Source organism: Vanacampus margaritifer, chromosome 7 (assembly GCF_051991255.1).
Source record: "Vanacampus margaritifer isolate UIUO_Vmar chromosome 7, RoL_Vmar_1.0, whole genome shotgun sequence".
Lineage (NCBI taxonomy): Eukaryota > Metazoa > Chordata > Actinopteri > Syngnathiformes > Syngnathidae > Vanacampus > Vanacampus margaritifer.
The window spans coordinates 10,316,584-10,344,359 of NC_135438.1; the positions used below are offsets into that span (position 1 = coordinate 10,316,584).

General features: G+C 38.1%; 2 protein-coding genes across 2 annotated transcripts in view; one reads left to right on the forward strand and one right to left on the reverse strand.

The window, feature by feature from the left end:
- Nucleotides 1-700: 700 nt before the first annotated feature.
- LOC144055815 (transcription factor SOX-10-like) lies at nt 701-26,986 on the reverse strand. Its single transcript, XM_077572137.1, has 5 exons — nt 26,784-26,986; nt 5,759-5,871; nt 4,888-5,513; nt 4,314-4,585; nt 701-2,712 (listed from the first exon to the last, which is right to left on the reverse strand). Exons 3-5 carry the CDS (start codon nt 5,322-5,324, stop codon nt 1,934-1,936), a joined length of 1,488 nt encoding a protein of 495 aa, XP_077428263.1. The 5' UTR covers nt 5,325-5,513; nt 5,759-5,871; nt 26,784-26,986; the 3' UTR covers nt 701-1,933.
- The window catches only part of LOC144055813 (uncharacterized), a 53,689-nt gene continuing 34,211 nt past the window's right edge, over nt 8,299-27,776 (forward strand). Inside the window, exon 1 of the mRNA XM_077572134.1 lies at nt 8,299-8,332. The gene's annotated coding sequence lies outside the window, so the exon portion shown is untranslated. The remainder of the gene's footprint in view (nt 8,333-27,776) is intronic.

The following is a 27,776-nucleotide window of genomic DNA, read 5'->3' on the forward strand; positions in this document are numbered from 1 at the left end:
TGAGTTCAGTTCACGCTCACTGGTTGGAATGTTAGTTTGAACGGTTATCTGTTTGACAATCGACTGTTAAGTCAGGTGACCTGTGAGCCTGAACATGATAAGTGATATAAAAACATGAATAGGTGTATAATATGTATGGTTAGAATATAAATATAACCACCAGTGGCTGTTCTTGTGGCACCATTTGGTTAAAACAGGCTTAGAACCTTAAAAGAACAGGGCTACATGTGATGTGAAGCCCCTCACTGAAGCTGTTTTAAGTCAGACATGCATTTATTCAGGTAGAGAGGAGAGGGCAGCGTGCGAGGAAGGCCATTACTGAAAGGCTGAAATTGAAATTGGCCTGCTCCCTGCCTCTTAACGCCCTCCCCTTCTCTCACTTTCTATCCCTCTTGCTCACTCAATGGCTTTCTTTGTGTTTTTGCAGTAAAAAGCCGTCCCCAGCCGATTAAATGCTAGGAATTAGTAGTCCATTTTAGCCTACTGTGCATACAAACACACTAAACAGCTTAGGCTACTGGGGCGCTGATTGTGTTATTATTACAGTTCACACGTCAGCAGCGTGTTTATAATTTTCTCGGCCTTCACTTGCTAAGTGAAGCATGTGTTTGATCCTAAATATGACTGCTGTACACAGAGATGTTTTTTTTCCTTCACATGTACTGACATAAATAGATTAAAAAAAACTGATCTTACAAGATTATTTTTTATAAATAAATTGATTTAATAGATGACAACAATAGTATTTCAACATTGCTATTTCTTGTAAGGAAGCAAAATACTTGGCAAACACTTTACAAAACTATTCAGAATTATACAAAAAAAAATGGAGGAAGCATGTGGCATACTTATCATAGCAAAAAAAAAAATGACTGCATGGTAAGAGGGTCAGTATAAAATGGGAAAGTATGCATCACAAATTGTAAAGTAAAGCCCGTGGTATTGAATATTATTCACATTGCCAGAAAGGAAGTACGGTAGCCTGTTTGGGCCGCTCTATAGCTGGAGTAGAAAACTTGCAGAACAATTGTACATGTGATTCCAAGTAATCCTTAAGCAGGACCCAAAGCTGGCCAATTATCTCAAGGGACTGGATCGAACTTTGTACTACAGCTCATTACAACACGCTAGCGATCAGATTTGATTCAGCAAATTGTTACAACGTAAGAAAGAAAAGTGACATTTCTAAGTAAGCAGGCATGGAAAGTGTTCTCTGCTATTGGCACAAAATGGCAATGAGTGTTGAGGTAAAGTGTCCAAGATGGAGCAAAAAAATGTGAAGTACGAGCTCTCTTTCCCTCTCTTTTTCCTATTATTCCCAGAAATGTTTCAGATCTAATAAGTAGCAAAGGATAGAGACATAGAAACACACAGACTGTTATCGCCTAAGAAAAAAGGTCACCGTTGCCAAAAATAACCCTTAAAGGGGATAAACGGAACATACTCCAGAAGCAGTGGTGAAGCTGTGTAAGTGTATTATCATGTCAGTCACAATAAAATTACTCTAGTATATCAACATCAATGACACTACTCATATAAAATAACATAAAAAGATCCAAAAAACACGTGTCTCCTTTAGTTTGGTTAATAAATGGGATGATGTCAGTCCGTGAACCTTTCCTGGGTTATCGTTTGTGTATACAAAACAATCTCTTGGCTCCTCTCCAGTTGCTGTACATCTTCACTCATACATTCCGGATGGCACACATTGTTTCCAAATGTATCTTTTTGATTGGCTGCAAACCCCCCCCCCCAATGAACCACGCCCCACGCCCTTGGATGCGCTTTATCAGCTAAAAAAGTAAAAACCTCTACATCAATATGGCGGAGACATACAAACACGCACGCACACGTCACGCAAACTCCCATTAGCAAACGCATGCACACGCTTGCTCTCGCACGCTTCCCATATATTCCTGGACTCCCCCCACCCTCAGGGTCTGGTGAGTGTGGTGTAAACAGGCTGCTCCCAGTGTGTGGGGCTGTGGGAGGGGGCCACACTGGAGGGATCGCCTATGGTGGTGTACAGAGGCCTCTGTGTAGGGCCCATGTAGGAGAAGGCTGAGTACAGCCCGGGGGTCTGACTGGAGTGGGTGTAGTACGCCCCGGGGGCCTGGTGGTCTCCGTATTCAAACTGAGCTCTGGAGGCCAGCGAGGGGAAAGCGGAGCCGTAGTGAGGGAGGCTGAGCGGGGTGTAGGTGACGTGCGCTCCCGAGGAGGGTGACGACGAGGCCTCGGCGTAGTGGCTTCCGGACTCGCTTTTGATCTGGGCCTTGGAGTGGTCGGAGGACGTGGGCGAGCCCTGAGGCTGCTGCTGCTTGGAGAGCCAGGCCGAGTGGCCGCTGGCCGCGGCCAGGGCGTAGGCGTAGGACGAGGCCGAGGTCCCCGCAGCGGTGGCTCCGGCGGCGCCCTGGGGGTGCCCGTTGGGGGGCAAGTACTGGTCAAACTCGTTGACGTCGAAAGGCTCGATGTTGGACATCACCTCGTTGCTGATCTCGCCGATGTCCATCGTGCCGAAGTCGATGTGGGGCTTGGAGCCCGAGGACGAAGGACCGCCGGAGGCACCTTCGCCCCCTACGCCGAGGGAACCCCTGGAGCCCCCTGATCCTACAGGTCCTCCCGCTGCCCCCTCACGCTTGCTGTCTGACAGTTTCCCTGACTGGAGATCTGTTTTTGGGGTGGTTGGGGGTGTGGGGGGGCTGTGTCCTTGACCTGCAAGAGAAAGATGTGCTAAGTTTAGCAACCACGACTATACGTACATACTGTACAGTGCTTTAAAAAGTATCTATACATTGGGAAAATCACATAAAAAATACAGTATATGACACCATTGATTCTCCAAGTGGGGTACGAGTACAACTGGTGGTATGTGGGCTCCCTCTAGTGGTATGCAAAAGAATCACTTAATTAAATGTTCAAATGTTGCATAATGGTTCAAGTGTGTTTAAATCCAATACAGTGCATTTGTTAAGTAGAGTGCAGGGTTGTTTTTATTTTTTAATTTTTTAAATAAAATACATTTTTATTTGATCATCTGGAAGTGTTTGTTTTCAAACATTTATTTTAGTTTGATTCTTAATGCCACATTGAAATACATGAATTTAATCATTTTTATTTTCTAAAATGTTTTTATTTAAAAAAAAAAGAAGTATTTTCTGTATTTTTTAGATGATGTAAAAATTTGAGAACCATTGCATTACACAATATCAATACCACAATATGTTTATGTGTTAAATGTAGGGAAAAAGAACATATATGATACATAAAAAGTAAACAAAAAAAATCACTACCAGTATATTAATATTTTCTGCCAGGCATATCCTTAATAAAGGGATTTTAAACAACTGTGGCAGGAGTTCATCGATCCACATTTTTGGATTTCTTTTTTGTTGTTATGCCATTAGATTGTAATAAAAAAACTCTGCCTTGTCTCAATAAGGTTTGGTATTGCACTAATCTCTTTAGTGCATCAATTGCTTTGTTTACACACATTCTCAGCAAGAAAACTAACATTGCAAGTTTAACAAAGATAGATCGGTGATACTCAACTAGAGTGCTATGGAACATTAATGTTCCATGAGAGAAATATGAAACTAGGGAATATTCGGTTTCACCTAATTGGTCTTTAAAAATATTAACAGTTCAATAATTAATATTTTTGTTCATCTATTTATGCCAGTGATGTATGGTGACAAGCAGAACAATGCCATTCTCTTCCACTAGATGGCAGAAGGTACAGAATTAACCTGTGCATCCACTTTTGTGACATTTTTATTCTGTGGTGAGTCATGAGAGTTGTTGTTGTTTTAGATGTACACATTTCAGTGCTGTCCGTATTTGCCAAACTGATAGACTAATAATTATTTACGTTAATAGTGCCTTATATAGTGAAAGATCATTTTTTTCATTGTTTCCCCTCTCTGTCAGATTATCACAATACGTCGCAGGCAGGATGGTTGGACAAAGTTACAGTATATCTCGTAAATCACACTGTACAAATGGCAGCAAACAAACAGCAATAACGACTCACGACTCACGAATAAGCTATTTGTTTGGGAAACGTGATCTAAAACTAGTATGCTAATTCTGACCCTTCAGGGCCACCATATTTGTTTATTTGAAAAATGCGGAAGTGAGTGATCACTATTCATTTACTACTGCTTTCGTCTTTTGTTATATTAGTAATTTTAAAATTAATGTTGCCTCAATCAATTATATATCTAATATAATTTATTTTGTTCTTATTCTTTTCTTTTTTTTTAATGCCCTGCCGCAATCCCCCTACATTTCGACTAGTATGGAGTGCCACCTACTCGCAGGGTGGTGGTGGTGATGGTGATGGTGGTGCATGTCGCCCAGAGGTGACCCCGCACCCCCATTGTGCTCCAGATGCAGGCTCTTGTAGTGCGACTGGGAGTGGCTGGCCTCGCCCTCGCCCGGGCTGTCCGACTCATTAGCAGGCGCCAGTTTGCCGTTCTTGCGTCTCCGGGGCTGGTACTTGTACTCCGGGTAGTCCTTCTTGTGCTGTTTCCTCAGCCTCTCCGCCTCCTCAATGAATGGCCTCTTGTCGCTCTCGTTGAGCAGCCTGCAGGAAGGAGAACAAGGAGCGGTTTTTACTCTCCTTAGTTAATGTGGAAGTTAAAATATGCGCAAATAACACGCGTTGGCGCCGTGCGTAAATCGAGACTCGCGCGTAATTGGTCGCTCAAATGACTTTTCGTGGGTTTGAAGCGCAAATTAAACACGCTCCGATAAACGGCGCGCTTAGTTGCTGTTTGTCTTTTTCGCGTCCACCAATTTGGGCTCCTAATTCCCCTCCTTTTGGGCGCAAATTACGCAGGAAATGAAGTGTTACTGTATGAGCGTTGTGTTGTTTTTCATACAAACCTCCACAGTTTGCCCAGGGTCTTGCTGAGCTCCGCGTTGTGCAGGTGGGGGTACTGGTCGGCCAGCTTCCTCCTGGCCGCCTGGGCCCACACCATGAAGGCGTTCATAGGCCGCTTGACGTGAGGCTTGGCTTTGTTTCCGTTGTTGACGCGCACCGGCATGGGGACCAGGGTCCAGTCGTAGCCGTCCAGAACCTGGCTTACCGCCTCCCGGATGCCGATGGGGAAGCGATCGTCCTCTTCCTCCGACTTGACCGTGGACCGGTCGTCCCCGGAGCCGTCCGCCACGCAAAGCGAAGTCAGCTGAGGCGCAGGCCCGGTCAGAGGTGAGTCGTGACCGGGTGGAGCTCCGGCGTGGCTCGGGGAGAGCGAGTGAGCGTCGTCCGAACCTCCCGGGCTCAGCTCCGCTTCGGACATGCTGTGCTCCTCTCCGGACATTTTTTAATAAATGTTTAATTTGTTTAGCAACAACTTTAAATTGATTTAAAAAACTTTTTTAACAGACTGTGTAGAGTTTGCGATGGTGCCTGTTAGTGTGGACTTTTTTTTTTTTTTTAATACAAAGCCATAGTGGTGCGTAAATGTGGCCAGGTCCTTTTTTTACGCATCGAAATCCACTACGTACACCTGCAGAAAAACACACGGTAAACTAATTATACCAAAAGATATTTCACGTTTTAATGAAATCATCATATTTGTTTATGCTTAGTATTACGACAATTTAAGTTCAATGTGCAAAAAAAAATGTCTCTATATCAATCGAACAAATGTCAAAATTTCATTAAAACGCAATTAAAACCCCAATCCCAGCAAATCGATATCGCTAAACTTTTCATTGACTTAAAAAAATTAAAAAAAATTACATAACTTACCAGTAGAGACGCGCAGTGGTTCAACATGGGAGTGCGTGTGGCTGGCCGTGGAGCCGATGAATGGCTGCTCTGTGTGGCGACACCGGAGCTTAAAGAGCGCCTTGTGAGAAGGACTGCGAGAGGGAGAAAAAAAAGGGAGATTGAAAGTGGAAAACATTCCCAGAGAGGCAGCATTCCAGCACACACACTCGGCCCCGCCCATCCTCGCGCAACACGGCGCTCCTATTGGCCCTCGCCTCGCCCAGCCAGTCGCCGATTGGACGAGAGCGGGATGGCGTTAACCTCGGGCCCGTACGTACGTCGCTGCAACGTTTCCAACGGAGAAGAGGTGAGATGTGACATGAGAGTCGCTTTAAACGAGTCCACAGTGAGCCCATTTAGTGGACGGAGAAGGCCAGCTTTGTTGCGAGTGTTGACATGCTACATCAAACAAATAAACAATCATCCACTGACTTATTACATCTTGCGGCCGCATTAAATCAGAAATGGGAGGGGAATCCAAACAGTCCAAATTGGCCGACTTCTCCGGTTTGATTGGGTGTCATACAGGAAATGTCGAGTTACGACTCTCAGGATTAAAATATTTGAGTGAAAATGACGAAAAAGGAGCTAGACAGGTGTGTGGCAGAGTCCATGTTGAGGTAATGAGCCACAAATATTAGAACAAAAATCTTTAAAAGCGTATTTCAGTAAATATGTACATAATGTATTCATCAATAAACATTGTTGTCCTTAGTTGTTATGAACTAAATCATCAGTTACAAGTCGTTTCACTCTATAATCAAATGTTTGCTGCATCTGACTGCAGGTCAAATTGCTGCATATACAAACTGAGACAAAAGTAAGTCATTCATATTTACTATTCACTATATATATATAGGGTTTTTTTTTTTAGTTTGCAGACAAAAAAATCTACATACTACCCAAATATATACAGGTTCTTAAGGAGAACTGCTTCTGGGTATAATTAACCGTTTCATAATGGTTGTATAGAACCAACCATTATCCAATTTAGCATCGAACCAAATGGTTCGTGGATATTAATCCCACACTCTTAAAACTGCTGAGTTTAATTGGGGGGTCAACATTTTTTTTCTACAAATTGGGTATGCTAATAAGAGTAGGCCTATATAAGAATCACCATATACAGAATCATGAGTACCTGTAATGGATCTCCAACATTTCTAAAGAACCGGAAGAATGAAAAATAAACCACTAAACAACCCACGTGGTGCTATATAGAGCTAGGACTGCAATATAGAACCGCTGAAACGATTGATGATTACAAATGAATTCATGTTCGTATACATTGAAAGTCGAACGTGATAAAATTGAATGAGCAATGAAGCAAACATCATTTTTGCATTTGATTGTGTTTCGTTCTTCCTTTTTTGGTTGTTTTGTATATATATATATATATATATATATATATATATATATATATATATATATATATATATATATATATATATATAAATGTAAACGAATGCTGTCCCAGTGATGTTAATCCAATGTTTGGGGATGCAGCAGTCCAAACCAAAAACAATTGTTTTGTCAGTTTTATCTATTTTTCAATATGATTATTTAAGGAATGATTCGTCAAGTTTTTTTTTAAACACTTTAAACAGGCCTGATAATAATAATGATCATTTTCTCAAAAATATAATAAAACTATATGCCCCGTGAGAATATTCTCCTTAATATTTATTGATGAACTTGCAAGGTCAAAGTGCTCTATAAAATACAAACTATTGACTCAGTTGTTCATCCTAAAACAGACTTGTTGGTTGTTTAAGCAGACAGTCGGTTTAAGAAGCGACCATTGAAAAGGAAGAACAGGCCCACATTCATATGTTTGTCAACTGGGGATTTTTTTTTTTTTTTGCGTTGGGTTTTAATTCGAGCGTTCCTCTTCCTGCACGCAGAGCGCGACTGATGCGGTGCGTTTCGCCTTGCATGAAGTGGAGGATCTGTACGCGCTGGAAGGCCGCGATTTGCGCAGATAAAGCGTGGCCTGCTCCGGGAAGGGCACACGTGCGTGCGCGCGTGCGTGTGTGCTCACACACACACAGTCCCCATGCACTGGGAGAGAGCAACAATGACGCTTGTGTCCGTCGTGGCTCTCGCTCGTCTCTCTTTGCTCTCTTTGTCTGCATCTCAGGTGAATTGTAGCCATGTGATCAAACGCCCAAGCCTCTATCCATTAACCCTCGTAAATGAAAAAATGGGGAACAAAAAGCAGTTTTGTGCTGCAAACATGAAGAGAGGAAAGGAGGGGAAAAAATGATAACAGAGAGCGATGTGTGCGTCCTTTCTCCCCTTATGTCCGAGCATTGACACTGGTCGCGCACACAGAGAAATTCCTCCTCAGCAAGAATGGATGCTCCTGGTTGCTCTCTGCATGCAACACATTTTTTTTTTTTTTGCGCCTTTCTGGATTTATGATGATGAGGATGGGGATGAAGGTGCTTGGTGGTGGAGGTGAGGGAGGGCAGTGGGGGAAAAAAAAAGAGGGGGGCGGGGGGTACCTCCAGGCTGCACCCCACTGATCAACTCGTCGGACCAGGCCTGGAAGTGAGTGTTGTATTAATTTTGTTGTTGTGTGTGAGTGAGTGTGTGTGTGTGTGTGTGTGTGGAAAGTGTTTGGTTTTTAGGTTGGCGCAGTGCAAAAGGGAGGAAGCTGCGGTTTTGCGCAGAGAAGTTGACTTAATGCACTTGGATGTGCACGACCCCCAGGGAGCCAACTGTGGGTCTGCACGCGCTGTAATTATACTCGTCACCAAGTGGAAGTCTTTTATTTAGGGCGCCTTTTATAGAACAATTCGTTAGTCTGAGGTTTTATTTGTTTCACCTTAACGAGTTTATTTAATATTACACACACTTACCTGTGCTTAACTAAATGCATTTAAGCAAGTCAGATTTAAAGAAAGTGCACTCGTCGTAATTTATACAAATAGAAAATATTTAAATATTAGAAAATCGATTGCCGTATTTAATGATTTTTTTTTCGAGGTTAGTGCAATCATGTAAGTTAAAAATAGTTATCAGGAGGGACGTAAGGAATTAATTGAAAATTCTGGAAACATTTTCAATGTTTTTAGCGCGGCCAATGTGTTGTAAAAAATGTATTTTGTAAACAATCATTTTTAAACCAACCCCCGAAGTCAATTAGTAATCACGCGATTTAAAATATTAAACGAATCAGCCAATTATAGTAATGACTTTTAATGTATATTTATTAATCATGTGTGCATTTCTGTACTTCAAGACATAAATAAAATAAAAAAAAGTTTCTGTCTCAATTTAGACATATGGGCCGCGGGATTTCTTGAATTAGCCGGAAGCCTTTTAGTTCTTTCAATTTAAACTGGTTGACGGCAGTTTTAAAAGAAGCAAATTGATATGCATGGCAGATGACGTTGATAAAATGCTTTGTGGTTCGTTTTCCCTCGCCTGCAGGTTGTTCTCATGTTCAAGCTGCAACACTGGCCTTTTTCATTCATCCATGTCACATTTAAATTTACTTGGAAAACACCACTGACCTTTTTTGCTATAGATTTGATTATTCTGATTTAAATAAAGGCTTCTTTTATATTTCAAGACACCATCTGTAAATTAACTTTAAAAATTGAGTACAAAATAGTCTCATTTTTGTATAAAATAAGAATATTTTGTGTTACTCAAGTATACCATGCATCCATTTACTGCATGCAAAAAACTTGAACTTGATTAAAAAAATATATATATATTTAATAGAATCAAATGAATAAAATGTAATGTAACATGTAGCATTACTTGACAACAAAATGTAACTCAACTCAGAATTTATTTAGCCCAAGTAACTAAAGTTTTGCTTAATCAACTCACCTTTGCTCAAACTACTCAACTCCATTAAATAAAACTAGAAGAGAACCTACAAAGCACATTTTCTGCCTATAATACAAGTGAACCTGATCTTAACTCATTCACTGCCATTGACGGCTATAGACGTCAAAAATTCATTTGAACTATTTCTATTAGTCTAACATTTTTTTTCCCACTTTTGTTAATAAGAGTATGAAAACCTAGAAAAAAATGTTGTACATTTAGAACAGATATAAAATTTGTGATTAATCGTGAGTTAACTAGTGAAGTCATGTGATTAATTACAAAAAAATTTAATTGCCTGACGCCCCTAATTTTTAATAATCTTTTCTTTTCCTTTTTCTTTTTTTTAAAGAAAAGTTTATTAAAAAATTAGGGGCATCAGGGGATAATTTTTTAAAAATCATAATTAATCGCATGACTTCACTAGTTAACTTACGATTAATCACAAATTTGATATCTGTTCTAAATGTACAATAAAAAAATTCTCTTGTTAACAAAAGTGGAAAAAGTGTTCAACTAATAGAAATAGTTCAAATAAATTTTTGACGTATATAGCCGTCAATGGCAATGAATGAGTTAAATGTATAAATATATTATATAAATATAAAAAAAAAAAAGTGACACATGCATTTTGTGACATTTCCTGTCCTGTTGGTCAAAGCCTAGAGGGGGTTGGTGATTGTGGCTGTAAGCAAAAAAAAAAAAAAAAAAAAGGGAAAATAGAGCTCACATGGTGCATCAGTGCCTGCGCTAACCTGCCATGTGACTGCAGTAATGGGCCTCTCCATGTCTGCACACACACTAACCACAGTGTCACAAGAATCTGAGACACGGCTCTTCCTGGGAGGGGGGGGGGGGGGAGAGAAAGGAGGAAAGAGGGAGCGGATGGGATGACAAGGTCTCATGATCTGTCGGGGAGGGTGAAAAGGTCACCCCTCAGGTGCACAACAAATCATAATAATCAAGAAAATGCAAAAAGCAAAACAGTACATCGCGGTAAACACAAATGATTTGCACAGAATTTGTCTGAAGGACTAGTTATGGGCCTAGGGAAACTCAACTGATTTCGAGAAACATAAGAATAAACTTTTGAATCGAGGAATTTATTTTTAGAATAGAATACAATACTGTTTTAATAAACCCACAATGGGCCAATTCATGTAGTAAGAAAGTAGACAGTAGTTCTGGGACTAACTGGGTAACCTACAGCACAATATTGCCATAAGATTTTACTATGACAACAGTATCACAAAGCAGTAAATAATAATTATTAATTGAAACACATAGCAGGTCCTTGGTGTACGACGGCCCCAGGTAGATACGGACATTTGGCAAATTACGCACGACGAGCACCGAAATACTTTATTACGTGGTACAAGAAGTAACACCCAGTTACAGTTGTAGTGTTTTTTTTTACTCGTCTTATATTTATGACCTACAAGTGTTTTCATACAAATAACTACTGTGTCTATGACTTTAATGCGTACCCCATTAACATAGATTAGTGCTATAGTACGGCAAGTTACTAACACTAACACAGCCCAATACCATCACAGATACAGTCTTTTGAAATTTGTCTTTTTAACAATCCGCATCATCCTTTTGCCCGGAGGACACATCATCCACATTTCCAAAAACAATCAGAAATGTGGACTCATCAGACCACAGCACACTTTCCCCTTCGTGTCAGTGAGCTTAGGTCCAGAGAAGCCGTCGGGCGTTGTTCATAGTTAGCTTTCACTTTGCATGGTGGAGTTTTAACTTACATTTGTAGATGTAGCGAGGGACTGACAATGACTTTCTGAAGTGGTCCTGAGCTCACGTGGCAATATCGTTTTTAATGCAGTGCTGCCTGGATGATCAAAGAGATTCTATGTAGGAGATTTTTATCCGATTCTCTGAATCTTTTGATGACATTATGGACACAGAAGATAAAATGCCAAAATTTGTTGCAATTTTAAGTTGAGAAACATTGTCCTTCTTCAGATGTTGGACGATTTACTCACACAATTGTTCCCAAAGTGGTCAAACTTGTTGCTTGTGAACACCTGAGCCTTTCATACCCAATCATGACACTCACCTGTTTCCAATTAACCCGTTCACCTGTGGAATGTTCCAAACAGGTGTTTTTTTTGTTTTTTAGCCTTATTCAACTTTTTAAGTCTTTTGATGTCCCAGTTTGCGAACAAGCCGTGATTTCAGGGGCCAGCAAGTGGCAAAATGGCCGCCCGTGGAGATGAATAAAAACAGGTGGATTTTGCTGTTTACTTCTAATTGCACAATATTAATCCGAACGGCATGTTTAAGAAAATGTATCGGTTGATTTGCCCTTCAAAAAGTACAAAATAGAGATTTTAACGCAGAACCTCTCGACTGTGAGGCAGACGTGCTAACCATTAACCGGAATATGTAAACGCTCATTCTATCATATTATGTTCTATTCTCTTAGATATTATTAACATTTTTAATACTTCATTTCATATATTAACCATTGTTATACATTGTTAACATTTTAATTCTTTATATTAACCTTGTCGAAATGTTTTGTGGACGTGGATAGCAAGTAGTGTTGAACTCAGTATAATTTGACCTTAAGCTGGGACATATTATTTGGTCTAGAAGTTCCTTCTCTGTGGGAAAACACATTTGGTCCTTGAGAACAGAATCTGTTTCGAACACGCACCTCTGACTCTGTTTTCGCCATCGCTCATGGAAAAGTACCCAGAGAGTATGTTTTGTCTACAAATGAAAGAGAGGCGGTCGGTTTTAACTATAAGAATCCATTTTACACGCAGAAGAAGCACATTCGACGCTCTGAATTCCACCTGTTAAGTGATGAATTGGAGACTGTTACGATGTCCAGAGATCTCTGTTAGATTAAAATCATTTTTGCAAAGGTGTTTTTTCTTACATTAAATCTGTCTTTAAGTTTTGGAACACGCAAAGAGGACAAATATTTTTTTATTCCTCTTCAATTCTAACGCATATTCCACCCAAAAAATACTACTGCAAAATTGCCATCTCGTATTGTTGTTATGATTGTCACGTTGCTAGTAATGTGAAAACAAAAACACCCTCTCCTACTGTCAAGAGGGGAATTCCTCAAATATGTGACGCTGGATGGAGAGAAAGGGCTGGGGTTAAAAAAAAAAAAAAAAAAGGAGGGAAAGAGGACAATGGTAGACAGCAAGCAAGAGACGTAGATAGGGGAAGTCAAATATTCACATGCCGGGTCACATTCTGCATTAAATGGTTGTATAATTGGTGGCGAGGCATTCCTCCTTCTCGTGTCACTGCGGTGAAAAGAATGCTGACATTTGTTCCGATTGGTGACAAAAGGGTCCGAAATGATGCCGATTTTCCAGCATTCTGAACCTAGTTTGACTTCACTTTTATGACACGCTCGGAAGTAGGGGTAGACATAAAAAATGATTTGTTGAATGTGTGGGATAGACGGTTGTAAAATGGTGTCTTGAAGCAACAGGAGACAAAATGGAGAATGCTTCTTTCCTGCAACGAGATGAGGTATTATAAATTCAATCTCGACTTGTTTACTGTCTAAAGAGGAACAGCGTGACATCATTTACGGAAACTTGAGCTACATTGAAATGTTAATTCCTTTTGGCAACCTTCAAGACAACATTGGCATGGAAACAAATAACCATTCATTAAAGAATTGATTATTTCAGAGGAGATGTGAGACCCACCCGCAATATATACTCAACAAAAATATAAGCGGAACATTTTTGTTTTTGCTCCCATTTTTTTTACGAGATGAACAAATACACAATATCACTATTTATCTCAAATATTGTTGACAAACCACTCTAAATCTGGGATAGTGAGCACTTCTCCTTTGCCGAGATAATCCATCCCACCTCACAGGTGTGCCATATCAAGATGTTGATTAGACACCATGATTAGTGCACAGGTGTGCCTTAGACCGCCCACCATAAAAGGCCACTCTGAAAGGTGCAGTTTTGTTTTATTGAGGGTGGGGGGATTCTGGGACCCCAGAATCCCCCCACCCTCAATAAAACAAAACTGCACCTTCCAAAGTGGCCTTATTGGGGGGAGGGGATTTTCGGGAACCAGAAAACCAGTCAAAAATCAACCGGACCCAGAAAACCAGTCGGTTTTTGACAGGTTTTCTGGGTTCCCAGAATCCCCCCCCCAACAAAACAAAACAGCAGTCTAAGGCACACCTGTGCACTAATCATGATGTCTAATCAGCATCTTGATATGGCACACCTGTGATGTGGGATGGATTATCTCGGCAAAGGAGAAGTGCTCACTATCACAGATTTCGACCGGTTTGTCAACAATATTTGAGAGAAATGGGGATGTTGTGCATGTGGAAGAAGTTTTAGATCTTTAATATTTATATTTTATATTGTTGTTGAGTGTAGGTATGGTAATTATCAACGACTGCTACTTTAACATAGAACAGCAACACATTCAAACAAAGAATGCAATATTATTCTCTCTGTTTGGTGGGAACAATTACTACTGGACCTTAGTTGGGGACCTTTTCTGCCTCTTCTGCTCTTAATTATCCATCTCTTCCGGGACACCTCAGTGCTACCTGGCATGTTTTTCGACCCAGTATGATGCAACACTGAAAGTGCGGAAGATTAAATTCAGGCTTGCCTGTGTACTGAAAATCCCTTAAAAAACGATTGCATAAAATTCTGTGAAAAAGCAGGCACTGTACACCAATTCATTTGAATTCTGTGTAACAGACACAGGCGGCTAAATGCACTACTGTTATAGCTCTGATTCAGCAATTATGCAGAATGTCAAAGAGAGGCTCATTACAAAATCACACAAAAAAAAACAACCTCTTAGGGCTTGTGTGGAACGAGAAAAAGCCAGTATGCGCAGGGGGAATTCCAAATAACAGCCATCGAAATTTTATTTTATTTTTTTAATCATTTGATTAGACAGTACGGTAATACCTCGTTCTTTTTACGGGTGGTGGTATAATTAAAAATGAGTTTGTTCCCGTGACTGCGGCCGGTTGAGCTTCATGTCATTTGGATGTGTGGGTTGCAAAGTGCTGGAGGAAAAAAAGGGTCACATTGGGAACGGGTCATGAGATGGTGACACGAGGATAAAGAAACAGGCCTGAGCTCTCGCTTCTTTTTTTTTTTTCTTTTTTTTTTTCCCATCCACGAAGGAAGCCAGGGGTGCAGGTGTTTGTGGATGATGCAGCGAGACGAATAAAAAATGATTCTGCTTTCTGACCTCTGCCCCTCCTTTTTTCGCCTCCTCTCAGTTTCACCCAATGAATTAGTGCAGCTGCACCACTCCTAAATGGGTGCCGCTCTTTTTTCCTGCTAGTGTATGTGACCCACTATGAATCCTCTCTTTGTGCTCCCCCTCCTCAGCTCCCTCCTCCTAGTTTCTTGCCTCCTTTTTTTTTTGGTGGGGGGGGGGGGGGGGCTTGGGTTGCAATGGTGTTAGCACTGGTGATGTGGTGGCCGTGGTAGCGATGGAGGAGGCAGTCGGCTGGGAGGGGTGGATGTTGGGTTAGCGAGGGGTGGGGGGGGGGCTGCGTCAAACTTGTTGGATTACATTCCAGTGCAGCTGTGGAGGCTGGTGCAGGCCATAGCGGGATCATCATTGCATTGCAAGGGCATCATGAATGGACTATTGTTTGGAAAGGCTCGCATCTATTTGCTGCTAACTTCATCCTGACAGGCAGAACAGAACAACAAGCTGATGAAGCACGACATTTAGAAATGTTTTGGGGGTATAGGAGAGGAAAATGGGGGCTCAAAATCAATGCGTTCGTCCCATTCAAATATCAATAACTGAAAAAGTGATTGATTATTGTGTTATTTGTTGATTACAGTGGGCGGGCCAGGCAGGTGTTCCGTTCTGCAAGGTGGTCCATGTACCATTTGTAATTAATAATTTCCTAACAAATTAAGTGAAACCGAATAGTTTCTCACAGCACCCGATTATCGCTCATGGCAAACCAGTGTTGGCTTGCAATACTGATTCTGAAGGCCTTGAACAGATTAAACTGACATGACAGAAGATTGAGGCTGATAACATCTACAAACCCCAAATCCAAAGAAGTTGGGATGTTGTATAAATAAAAACAGAATACAATTATTTGAAAATCCTTTTCAACCTATATTCATTTGAACACACTACAATGTCAAGCTATTTAATATTCAAACTGACAAACGTTACTGTTTTTAAAATCTACCCCCCCCCCCCAAAAAAAAAATTCTTGACAATAATATGTTCTATGTAGCCCCACTAGTCTAAATATGGTATTCTGGTTAATATTGTATTAGTGGAATATGAGTTAAGCAGCAAAATCCAGAAGTTTTTATCAATATCAGATCAATGCCGTCGAGTGAAAATGACATCACAGTTGCTGAGGTCTCAGATTGCAACCAATCATAGCGCAGCTTCAGAAAACAGGTGAGCTGTGATTGGCCTAGCCTTGAGCAACTGTGACATCATCTTCAGTTGACAAGTGGCAAAATGGCCGCCCCCTGAAATGAAAAAAAAAAAAAACGGCTGGATTTTGCTTAGTAACTCATATTCCACAAATGCAACATTAATCAGAATGTCATGTTTAGACTAACTCTTTTACCGCCAAAAACGTTTAATGACGTATAGCAAAATCAAAATGAATGCAGCCAAAAACGTTAATTAACGTCTACTATGTTTTTTTTTTTCTCTCTCAATGGGCAGGGTAACGCCTGTGCAGCGCTGCTTTGTCATTGGGGTTGTAAAATCCCAAAACACCCACTAATAATGGCCAGCAGATGGCAGCATTGTATCTATTTTCAATGGTCTCCCAGTAATATGGACTTTACGATGAAACATCCTGAATATGATGAAATAGAACATTTTCAAGAATGACGCGAATGATCAAAGCCTTTGTCACATTAAAATGTAATTCGCAGAGCGTCACTAAATAAAAAATATTAGCGTTAAAATAACTGTTGTGCAGAAAATGTATCTTTTCACAAAACGCTTCTTTTCTCCTTATCGTTTAAATTTTCGCTCAATGTCACTCAAATTAACTATTTTCAAATGGTGATTGCTAAAGAACGGAAAAAGTAGTGACGGCACACAATAATCTGTTTGGCTTGAAAGATGAGTTAAAATGCTCGAAATCGGCTGGCACTGTCTGGGTTATTTTTTTAGATAACGTGTCGCAGTAAAAGAGCTAGTGAAGTCACATATAGCATATTAATGTAAAGTTGACTTCCCTTTTAAGCGTTTTCTCATTTAGAATTTGATGCCTGCAACACGTTCCAAAAAAGCTGGGACAGAGGCAGCAAAAAAAAAAACTGGCAACATAGAGGAATGCTCAAAACACCTGATTGGAATATTCCACACAAACTCATCTGAGATGGATCTGTGGTCTGACGAGTCCGCAAAGCACCATCCGGGGTGTAAAATTCAAAAGCCAGCATCTGTGGTCTGTGAATGTGTTGGGGCCCGTCGCATGGGTAACCTGTACATCTGTGAGTTCGCCATTAATGCTGAAATGAAAGCTACATACAAATTTGACTGAATGCTAACATCCAAGCAGTTCCTTTTTAGGGACATCCCTTCTTATTCCAGCAAGACATTGCCAAGCCACATTCTGCACGTTACAACATCGTGGCTTCTTAGAAAAACAGTGTAAGTACTAGACTGGCCTGCCAGCAGTCCAGACCTGTTTCGTTCTTCTTTCAAACTATTGTGCGTTGACATGCGAGCAACTATTTTTTTGCATTAACCGGTTAGGAAGCTAACCTATTGCTATAATTGTTAAATAAATAATAAATAAATATGACCAATTAAATTCGGGTGTTTGAATTTTTCATTTTTTTTTTAATTTTTTGACAGCCAGCCAGAAAATGGAAAGAATGAATCCTACATAGTGATTCACATGCAAGAGTGATGGCGAAAAGCAGAATGTGACGGTGGTGATGAAGATGGGGATGATAGCGACACACGCGCACAATGGCGCCATTGACAGCGAACTTTATGACGTTTGTGCCCCACGGCCACACATGCCAGCACGCTTAATAGTCATGCATGTACGTCGATTATTTTTCGACCCTTTCAGTAAAATGTTCTCAAGGAATCGCTTTACAATAGAGGTTTGTACGTGCCTTGTGCATTGGCTGTTAATTAGCACTTTATGAAGACTTAGTAATAGCAATCATCACCCCCCACCCCCACCCCACCCCCCTTGCTTGCCAAATAGTGATCTCACACTTTGCTACTTTGTCAGTTGAAATGTTTGTTAGTCGTGATATTTTTACTTGGTTTGTACTTTCGGTCAAAAGTTTGCAAATAAATACATTAAAGCGGTATATGAGAGCAAATGAACCAGGTTGAACCCTCAAGTCCAAGCCTCTTTGAAATAGGTTTACTTCAATCAGCATCAATTTTTAGTAATTAGCCGGCTTGTGCATATGAGAGGCTGCAGACAGACAACACATACTTTTACCAAGATGGTCGATTTCTGCGAATATGCCGCTACAGGAAAGGTAACACTAGGAGAGATATGAAGAGCCGGCACGACTAAAAAGTCGACTAAAATTACTCTCATGTTTTTGCTGCTGCTGTCTGTGGTTCTTTAGTCAACATCACCATTGCTGCTTGTGTACTGAAAGCACAAGCTTCTATAATTATTAGTTGTTAAATATTTGCGCTGTAAAGTCACACCTTTCAATTTGTCCACCGGGTGTTTCTATTGGAGTTATACTTTTACATCATTCCATGTTTAAAAATTGTTTTATGTTATCTTCATCAGTGTTTTCTTATTTCCACCCTCAGTTTATCTGTAAAATGCGCTTGCCCTTTGTCTTCAGGATCATGTGCTACCAAAGATAGATGATATGAAATGTGTCTTTACTTAACACCATGACCCACTTTTTTTTTTAAATGTGGATTAATAGAATAATTCCATTGTTTATTTTTATTTTTTTAAAAATCCATTCAATTCAATGCAACATCCCAAACATAACACAAATTAATCTCTTTTGAATGATGAAGTTCCTACATTTTATATATGATGATAATGTATATATTATTTCGGCCATCTTGAATGTAGCTTGTTTTTTTAAAAATGTGGATTAATAGAATAATTCCATTGTTTATTTTTTAAAATTTATTTAATCCCAAAAATCCATTCAATTCAATACAACATCCCAAACATAACACAAATTAATCTCTTTTGAATGATGAAGTTCCTACATTTTATATATGATGATAATGTATATATTATTTCGGCCATCTTGAATGTAGCTTGTTTTTTTAAAAATGTGGATTAATAGAATAATTCCATTGTTTATTTTTTAAAATTTATTTAATCCCAAAAATCCATTCAATTCAATACAACATCCCAAACATAACACAAATTAAACTGTTTTGAATAATGAAGTTCCTACATTTTATATATGATGATAATGTATATATTATTTCGGCCCTCTTGAATGTAGCTTGTTTTTTTTAAAATGTGGATTAATAGAATAATTCCATTGTTTATTTTTATTTATTTATTTAATCCCAAAAATCCATTCAATTCAATACAACCTCCCAAACATAACACAAATTAAACTGTTTTGAATGATGAAGTTCCTACATTTTATATATGATGATAATGTATATATTATTTCGGCCCTCTTGAATGTATCTTGTTTTTTTTAAAATGTGGATTAATAGAATAATTCCATTGTTTATTTTTATTTATTTATTTAATCCCAAAAATCCATTCAATTCAATACAACCTCCCAAACATAACACAAATTAAACTGTTTTGAATGATGAAGTTCCTACATTTTATATATGATGATAATGTATATATTATTTCGGCCATCTTGAATGTAGCTTTTTTTTTTTTTTAAATGTGGATTAATAGAATATTCCATTGTTTATTTTTTTTTAAATTTATTTAATCCCAAAAATCCATTCAATTCAATACAACCTCCCAAACATAACACAAATTAAACTGTTTTGAATAATTAAGTTCCTACATTTTATATATGATGATAATGTATATATTATTTCGGCCATCTTGAATGTAGCTTGTTTTTTTTTAAAATGTGGATTAATAGAATAATTCCATTGTTTATTTTTTAAAATTTATTTAATCCCAAAAATCCATTCAATTCAATACAACATCCCAAACATAACACAAATTAATCTCTTTTGAATGATGAAGTTCCTACATTTTATATAGGATGATAATGTATATATTATTTCGGCCATCTAGAATGTAGCTTGTTTTTTTTTTTTTTTGTTTTTTTTTAAATGTGGATTAATAGAATAATTCCATTGTTTATTTTTTAAAATGTATTTAATCCCAAAAATCCATTCAATTCAATACAACCTCCCAAACATAACACAAATTAAACTGTTTTGAATAATTAAGTTCCTACATTTTATATATGATGATAATGTATATATTATTTCGGCCATCTTGAATGTAGCTTGTTTTTTTAAAATGTGGATTAATAGAATAATTCCATTGTTTATTTTTTTTTAAATTTATTTAATCCCAAAAATCCATTCAATTCAATAAAACATCCCAAACATAACACAAATTAAACTGTTTTGAATGATGAAGTTCTTACATTTTATATATGATGATAATGTATATATTATTTCGGCCATCTTGAATGTAGCTTGTTTTTTTTTAAAATGTGGATTAATAGAATAATTCCATTGTTTATTTTTATTTATTTATTTAATCCCAAAAATCCATTCAATTCAATACAACCTCCCAAACATAACACAAATTAAACTGTTTTGAATGATGAAGTTCCTACATTTTATATATGATGATAATGTATATATTATTTCGGCCATCTTGAATGTAGTTTTTTTTTTTAAAATGTGGATTAATAGAATAATTCCATTGTTTATTTTTTAAAATGTATTTAATCCCAAAAATCCATTCACTTCAATACAACCTCCCAAACATAACACAAATTAAACAGTTTTGAATGATGAAGTTCCTACATTTTATATATGATGATAATGTATATATTATTTCGGCCATCTTGAATGTAGTTTTTTTTTTTTAAATGTGGATTAATAGAATAATTCCATTGTTTATTTTTTAAAATGTATTTAATCCCAAAAATCCATTCACTTCAATACAACCTCCCAAACATAACACAAATTAAACAGTTTTGAATGATGAAGTTCCTACATTTTATATATGATGATAATGTATATATTATTTCGGCCATCTTGAATGTAGCTTGTCCGTCAGCCATCTTGTGTATTTATATATCGCTGAAGAATGAACAACCAAACAAAAGTAAACAACAAAATAAAGTGGAAGGAGTGGAGCAGACTTGCAGGAGAACATTTAATTAGTCTGTCTGAGCGAAAAGAAGAGAAAGAAAGAGGAAAAGGAGGGCCCGAGGGTGCTGAGGAAAAGACGTCCACATGAAAGACTCCGTTGTCCTAGCAGAGGGAAGACATGAAAGGCAGCACGACAAAGAGACGGATGAGATATCTGGGCCAGTGAAATTTGTCAGCCCTCCTCGTGTCTGTTATTTTCTTTCTTCTATATTTTTTCTTCAATAAAGTCTTTTTTTTTTTATTCAAAAAGGCGTAGGAGCCCCTTTTTGTGCACACACACTGTTGAAATGCTCTCCTACACACAATTGAATGTTTTTAACTTTTATCACTACTGACATAGCCTACACAAGTAAAACATTTTTACATTCAGTAGACTGGTGAAATTCGGGGGCCCTGTAGTGCAAAACACAAGCTAAACAAACAGCAAATCAAAAATCCTAAAAATAAATAACTAAATAGAATGAAAACACGCCACACGGAATAATTTCCAAGTAACTTACGTTCAATCAAGTTCTCCCTCTCATCCAATCAGACATGAATCTGATTCCACCTGCCCTCCCCCCCATGAACTTCCAGCAGGTAAATGTCATTTCGGTTAGGCATTTATTAATATGATTTTTGGATTTGCTGTTGCGAGAGATATTTTTTTCTTTAATTTTTTGTGATTTAAAAAAAATTGTTCTTGCGATAATTTTTTTTGTTTTTTGTCCTTTAAAAAAAAAACATTGATTATTATTTTTTTGTTTTTTTCGTTTTTGTGATTAAAAAAAAATCCTTGTGATTATTTTTTTGTTTTTGTGCTTTTTAATTTGCTGTTTTGAGTAGTTCTTTATTTTATTTTATGTGTTTTTATTTATTTGCTGTTGTGTTTTGTTTGCTCTTCTAATTGATTTTTTTTGTGTGTTTTTCATTTGCTGTTGTGTTTTAGTTCTTTGTTTTTTTATGTTTTGCACTTCATGGCCAAAAGCTTTTACAATTAGTGAAACGCTCTTCCACACACTACTGAAACCCTTTCACACTTCATACTGAAATATGCATTTAAATTGCGCGTGAGAGGATTTCACTTGTGTATGTGATTGAAAAGAAAATTTCACTTGTATGTATGAGAATATTTCAAAAGTGAAAGAGAGGTTTATCCGAAAATATGTCTCTAACTGCCCCTCAAAAGATTCATCGTGATAGGTCTCAAACTGCACACAGCGAGTCATCATCATCATCAACACACACACACACACACACACACACACACAAGTTTGGCAAGGGTGCAGAGATCCGAATCAAAGTGGGCATAATGGATTGGACTCAGGGGTTGCGCGTTTATGACACCCACATAAAACATAAAACATTTTTTCCTGCATTTCCAATTGCAGTGTGAAGTGCGGTGTCAGTCGAATATCTGATCTTCAACTGTCTGACATGATTCTCACGGGAATTGTTTGCATTATCGGCAGTTAGAGAAAAAGAAGAAAATAACTCTCTTTTGTGTATTGACTAATAAACAGCCAGACTGCCAAACCCAAATTTGTAATGTTTTGGTGACATGTCTGCTCTTTAAAAAAAAAAAAAAAAAAAAAAAAGAAGAAGACTGTAATGTCTTATGTGTTAAGTTTCTGATTCAAATACAACTTGTGCATAATTAGCCCAATATGCAAATGAGGGATGTAGCCCAAAAGAACCATGATGCCTCAAGCATTTTGTAACTTCCCCGTTCTTACGTGTGTTGCGTCGTGTTGACTGATTGACGACACTTTGATATAATACTTTGAGTAAAACTAAAATTGTGAACAATACGGTAGGAATTTGTTCCAAAAACAACAAGAGCATCTTGCATCAGAATTACTGTATTTGTAGTTAATGATTAAAAAAAAAAATAAAAAATTAATAAAAGATCAAGAAGAAAGCGTTTATCTTAAGCAGGAAATTTGATGTCAACAAAAACAGCCTGAAAAAAAATTATGCTCAGCATTGCTCAGATTCTACAATTAAATCTCAGACGACCTAAACAGTTGAGATCTCAATAAATTGTAAATGTATTATTACTAATTGATTTTGATATGTTTATTTATTTGATGTTTTGATGAACGTATTTTCACGGTACACAATCAATTTGTTCATTATTACTTAAGGTGTTCCAAATAAACAAACATCTAATTTTCCCGGGTCATTAATGTACAGCAATTAATGTGAAAGTCATCATTTTGATATCAAATGCAAATTAAAAGACAACTTTCCTACCAGAGCGCCTTTTCCTAAATAAGTTTGTCTAAATTTAAAAAAAAAACGACAAGTTCAACAAGCGAAACAAAAATGGTCACAGTATGTGAATAGATATTCAAATTAAATTGGTAGTTGGGAGGATAGCTTGCTTCTCATTTGAAAGTTGCCACAATTTTGAAAACTAAAACTTCACGCGACTTAAGGCCTTTATTTTGTAAAATCAATCTTGTTTGTTTAAACCGACAGCTTGTGGTTTTGTGCTACATTCTCCAAATTAAATTAAGATTTGTCATCGTGTTTTGTAATTTATAGACACATACTGCACTGTGTTTTCAAAGCAGAATGTTCAAATCTCCTTCTCATGTTTACTAGTCGAAGGATTTGTGACATCACAACTCATTTCAAGCTAAGAAAAGACAAGGAAATACACAGTATTGTCATCTTATACACACACTTTTGGAGTTAGTTTTGTTAGATGCTCACTGAGCTGAGGTTGCTTATATTTCACATGAAGTTTTGCAGGTGACTATGTCCAAGACTAGAGAGAATTTAATCCAGGAATGTACAAACTAAAAAGGGACAGATGATGATATTTGTGTTAGCGAATAGGCCGTTCTGAATTTCATCACACAGTGACGAATTAGTGGGGCTAATTTACATAATGCCACCTCTGCACTGAGGTTCCCCACCCTTGACTTGACGCCTGGAATGGGAGAAGACTCAAAGACACTTTCAAGTAACACCTGGACAACACTGAAATACTACATCAAAGACAAAAGTTAACTCATTCACTGCCATTGACGGCTATAGACGTCAAAAATTCATTTGAACTATTTCTATTAGTTTAACATTTTTCCCCACTTTTGTTAACAAGAGTATGAAAACCTACGAGAGAAAAAACAGCATTTAGAACAGATATCAAATTTGTGATTAATCATGAGTTAACTAGTGAAGTCATGCGATTAATTATGCTTAGAAAAATGTAATCGCCTGATGCTCCTAATGTTTTATAAACTAATTAACTAAAAAATAATTAAAATTACTTTTTTTTAAAGATGAAGAAGAAAAGATTATATAAAATTAGCTGCGTCAGGCGATTAAAAATGTTCGTAATTAATCACATGACTTGACTAGTTAACTCACGATTAATCACAAATTCTAAATCTGTTCTAAATGTACAATAATTTTTTTCTAGGTTTTCATACTCTTGTTAACAAAAGTGGGGAAAAATGTTAAACTAATAGAAATAGCTCAAATGAATTTTTGACGTATATAGCCGTCAATGGCAGTGAATGAGTTAAGGAGAGCTGCCATGTTAGCATGGATTAGCTTTTGCTAACAGCATTAACTTCTGACATACTCAAATATTTAACTGGTTGTCCAATGGGGGTGTACGGTATTTCTATTTGGCGCTGTTTCTGCTGCATGCTCCACATGAACGGTTCCCCACGCAAAGGTAGGGTAGGGAAGGGGCGGTCTCAAAGTGCCCACTTGGAATGGAATGAAAGGACCTGATTTGACTTGCCATGATTGGATCACTCCCACAGCAGCGCAGCCCTCACATTCGTAGATCCTGTGGTCTACGCGGGTCTACAAAATGACCAACACCAGGTCTAATCTGCCTCTGTGCAGAGATATGAATCCTATTGAAAACCAGCTGAGTCGCCGTGTAGAGGCTCCGAACTCTGCGCCCCACAACCTCAATGACCCGAGGGCTGCCCTTCAAGAAGAGCGGGATGCCATGCCTCAGCCGACAATGAATCGACTTGTGAACAGCATGAGACATCGTTGTCAAGCTGTAATTGATGCTCAAGGGCACATGGCGAGTTATTGAGACGTTGAAAATTTTAGTTGAGGCGTACCCACCGTTGTTGTTAACTTTTTGTTTCAATTAATTGTTTGAGGTGAGGAAATCACCAGTGCATCCTTCTACTCAAATATCCTACTTTCATGATATATCACATCACTGTAGCGTGAACTTTTTACATTTTCCATAAATTATACCTGAAAGCTAAATGTCCCTAACTTTTTGTGAGTCGTGTATAACTAGTACGTCACACGGTATAACTCCCAAACAAAATGGTTTGAAATATGTCTGTTTGTTTGTAGCACTGTGATGTCCTTTTCAGTCGACAGCAAGTGACAAAATGGCCGTCACCTGAGATGGTTAAAAATGGGGGGATTTTGCTGCTTAATTCATTTTCCACAAATGCAATATTAACTCATTCACTGTCATTGACGGTTGTAGGAGTCAAATATTAATTTGAACTATTTCTATTAGTTAAGCTTTTTTTTTTTTTTACACTTTTGTTAACAAGAGTATGAAAACCTAGAATTTTTTTTATTGTACATTTAGAACAGATATAAAATTTGCGATTAATCGCGAGTTAACTTGTGAAGTCATACAATTAATTACAATTAAAAAAATTAATCACCTGACGCTGCAAATTTTTTTAACAATCTTTACTTTTCTTTTTTAAATCGCGTCAGGCGATTACAATTTTTAATTGTAATTAATCGGATAACTTCAATAGTTAACTCATGATTAATCATAAATGTTATATCTGTTCTAAATGTTCAATATATTTTTTTTTCTAGGTTTTCATACTCTTGTTGAATGTTAAAAATGTTAAACTAACAGAAAGTATTCAAATTAATTTTTTATGTCTATAGCCGTCAATGGCAGTGAATGAGTAAATTATCACTGTATTGTACATAAAAGTTTCCCCTTTAAGATTCTGAAGGGGGTTGAAGGTTCCAGGGTTTTCCCCAAACTTAGGGTCAGGACCCAACATTTGTCATGGCCATGGGTCACTTTTTATTGGGTCACTAAGAGTAAAATGTTGCAAGCAATTTTATTGGACATCAGGCACAGTGCTTGTTTGTTGTCACAAATTAATGTTGCTTATTCATCATTAATGTGCAATGTTATATTAATAAGATTACATTTGGTAAGAACGTGTTTTGGGGAGGAACCACATTTATGGTAATGGTCTGAACTAAAAATAAATTGCGACATTTGTACCTTTATCCAGATCTTCACCCAAAAATTTTGGTTAAAATGAATGCTGTGAAAAAGGTCGAATTTGGATTTACTGTACACTATTTGAAACAGGACAATTTCATGATTGCCTTATATTTTTGATTAACTTACTATTTGCGCTTAAATCTAAACAACGAACTTGCTACACAGTACACATAAAAAGCAGGACAGACAGACAGACAGGCTAGCTGGCAGACAGATAGAAGACGTTTGCCCTGTGGTGCTTCCCAGGCCAGCCGGGCCTCTGCTGAGCTGAGTCGTGCACGCTCTCACACACGCACAAAGCTCTTCTGTTCTTCCAGCGAGCTGCCTCGCAGCTCGGCGGCACACAACAGCTCATTATGGAATCAAAGACGCCCCCCACCACCATCAGCACCATTACCGCCATCACCCCCGTGCTTCCCAGTGCCTAAATAGTGTCCCCTGCCGAGCGCACGCACTGTCACCAGCTCTGGTCGCAAAGCCTCGGGCCTCCACTGGCCAGTGAGGGCAAAAAGGCCAGCACATACACACACACACACACATGAAAGCACACATAAGAGATGAAGACGGCACCTTATTAGGTAGACCTCTCGTCAGTCATTAGAAGCCCTTCCAGGGGCCACAGAGGTCAGCCAGCTACTTTCCTTCACAGAACTTGCGGAGAACTTCAGTGACCCAGCCGGAGAGTGAAGGGACGCCATGACAGGGGAAAAAACATCAGGGCGGACATAACTGTGGATAACATGAAGAGGATGATGGTGAGCACCACATTTGGCCATGTGATGATTGCCAGAAGACATAACGAGGTCAAACTGAGCAGCAGCGAGAGGGGAATTAGCGCATCACTCTTAATTATGCTCAGCTGGAAACCTGCCTGAAATAAGTTAAGCTAGTTAGGAGCACAAAAAAAAAAAGGAGAATTCCGGACATGTGATCTATATGAATTGCTTGAAGTTTTTTCTGGGACAAATTTGAGCATTTTGCCTCCCCTTCCGATCAAAGTCAGCAAAGGCCTGATTGTTGGATGTCGTTGAAAGATTATCTGGAGCGATTATCCTGTGGTGTGGGGTATGTTCATCTGCTTCGAAAATGGTCAGGGGTGACATGATTATTATTATTATTATTATTATTATTATTATTTTTATTTTTTTTAAACCTGTTCACTATTTACCATGATAAATGCACGTGTGGTCAACACAGAGTTGGGCTAAAGACTGCTAAAGCTAAAGACTGAACAGAACAATAACCAATTCGAAACCATTAGACGATTTCCTGGTTGTGGCCAAGAGAGGAGTTTGCTTTTTTTTTTTTTTTTTTTTTTTTTAACCCTTAGCGTTAAGGAAATATGTCATTTTTAAAAAAAAACACATACATACTTTAACGTGACATCAGAATTATTGCATTAACTAAAAATTAAAACGAACACTTTAAAATGAAGGACCATGTTAAAAAAATGTTTTGCCATTTTTTTTCTATAGATTTTCTACATCGTTATTATTTTACCTAAAAACTGGCATGTAATGTATCATCCACGTTGTTATTGATTGTGTACAATTACCTCAGATA